Source organism: Penaeus monodon, chromosome 15, assembly GCF_015228065.2.
Source record: "Penaeus monodon isolate SGIC_2016 chromosome 15, NSTDA_Pmon_1, whole genome shotgun sequence".
Taxonomy (NCBI): domain Eukaryota; kingdom Metazoa; phylum Arthropoda; class Malacostraca; order Decapoda; family Penaeidae; genus Penaeus; species Penaeus monodon.
The window spans coordinates 4,146,046-4,147,359 of record NC_051400.1 but is presented as its reverse complement, the minus strand read 5'-3'; the positions used below and the strand labels follow the sequence as shown (position 1 = coordinate 4,147,359).

General features: G+C 42.7%; 1 protein-coding gene across 1 annotated transcript in view; it reads left to right on the top strand.

The window, feature by feature from the left end:
- LOC119581695 (poly(U)-specific endoribonuclease-like) overlaps window positions 1-1,314 on the top strand; it is a gene marked incomplete in the record, with an annotated part of 5,476 nt that overhangs the window by 281 nt on the left and 3,881 nt on the right. Inside the window, 2 exon segments of the mRNA XM_037929816.1 lie at window positions 763-996; window positions 1,114-1,252. Of these exon segments, the coding sequence (XP_037785744.1) occupies window positions 763-996; window positions 1,114-1,252 (373 nt within the window).

The following is a 1,314-nucleotide window of genomic DNA, read 5'->3' as shown; positions in this document are numbered from 1 at the left end:
ATTGAAAAAATGTGAAGGGATAAATGGCGAATATTATTGATATGTGGCGACTGGTATCAATACGTGACGAGTTTTATATGTTTATGGAGAACAGGGATAGATACAGGTAAAAGTGAATGAATATATGGCGAATATTAATGGTACATGACATGGCAAATGATAAAAGCATATAGCGAATGTCGACTATTTAAGAATACTATGGTATGTCCAATGTCGATGATATATAACGAATATTAATGGTAATAACCCTGTAGCTCGGCACATTTTAAGATAAATTTGTAGGTCAGTGCACAGTGTTAAGACAAGTGCCCCTACATATTATGAGAGATATCAGTGTATTATTTTCTCTGTACAAGGAAGGCAAAAGCAAAGGAGTTAGAGATTGTAAGAAAAAAGTGAAGGTCACTGATTTTCGATCTCACATTCCTATCCGGTGAATCCTTGTCTTATTTTCATTCCATTTGACTTCAATTATAGACTTTTTTTAATGATTAAGTAGATCTAGAAACCAATAATAGTAAATCACAGAATTGCAAATCATGAAACGGAACACGAAAGGAAATATAGTGAGAAATATGTATGAATCCTCCTCGCGATGGAAGAGAAAAATAAAGATATAGAGAAGTTATAAGGTTAGGTTAGCGCTGTACTGTCTCTGAACTACGCCACCTCATCTAAAACAGCCTAGTCAAAGGAAGAAATCTTTAAAGATATCAGGAAATGCCGATTCATTGTTTTTATATATCTATGACTTTCACTTAGCTACTGACGGCCAGTCCTGTGTGGGACGGTGCGGAGATCCTGGCAACTCCTCGACCTGTGGCTGCAACGTCGCCTGCGCCGCCAACGGAACCTGCTGCCGCGACCACCGAGACGTCTGCCTCTCCTGTAGGGGCCGCTGCGGGGAGGCCTACCGGAACGGCCGCCTCTGCCAGTGTGACAGCAACTGCAAATCGCACAGAAACTGCTGCAACGACGTCAGCTTCACGTGCGATGGTAGGCTGTTGATGAAAAACATTTTAATCTTTGTTGTACTTTACTACAGGAATGACGGTGTCGGTAGAGCATCATTTAGTTACTTTTCAACCTCATTTCCGTTTCCTGTTTTTAAAGGTATCAGGCGAGGGGCCACGACACAGGACCTACGTGAAATGACGGAGAAGCTGTTAGCCGCCGACGTCAACGGAGCGGGCGTGAACCTCAGACTCGACATGCAGGGGAAGGGGACGTCAGATGACCTCGCGGGCAGACCGTACGTTGTCTGTGTGGTGGAGCTTCGTTATGTCCTTATGAGCATAGAATATTAGTATGTTT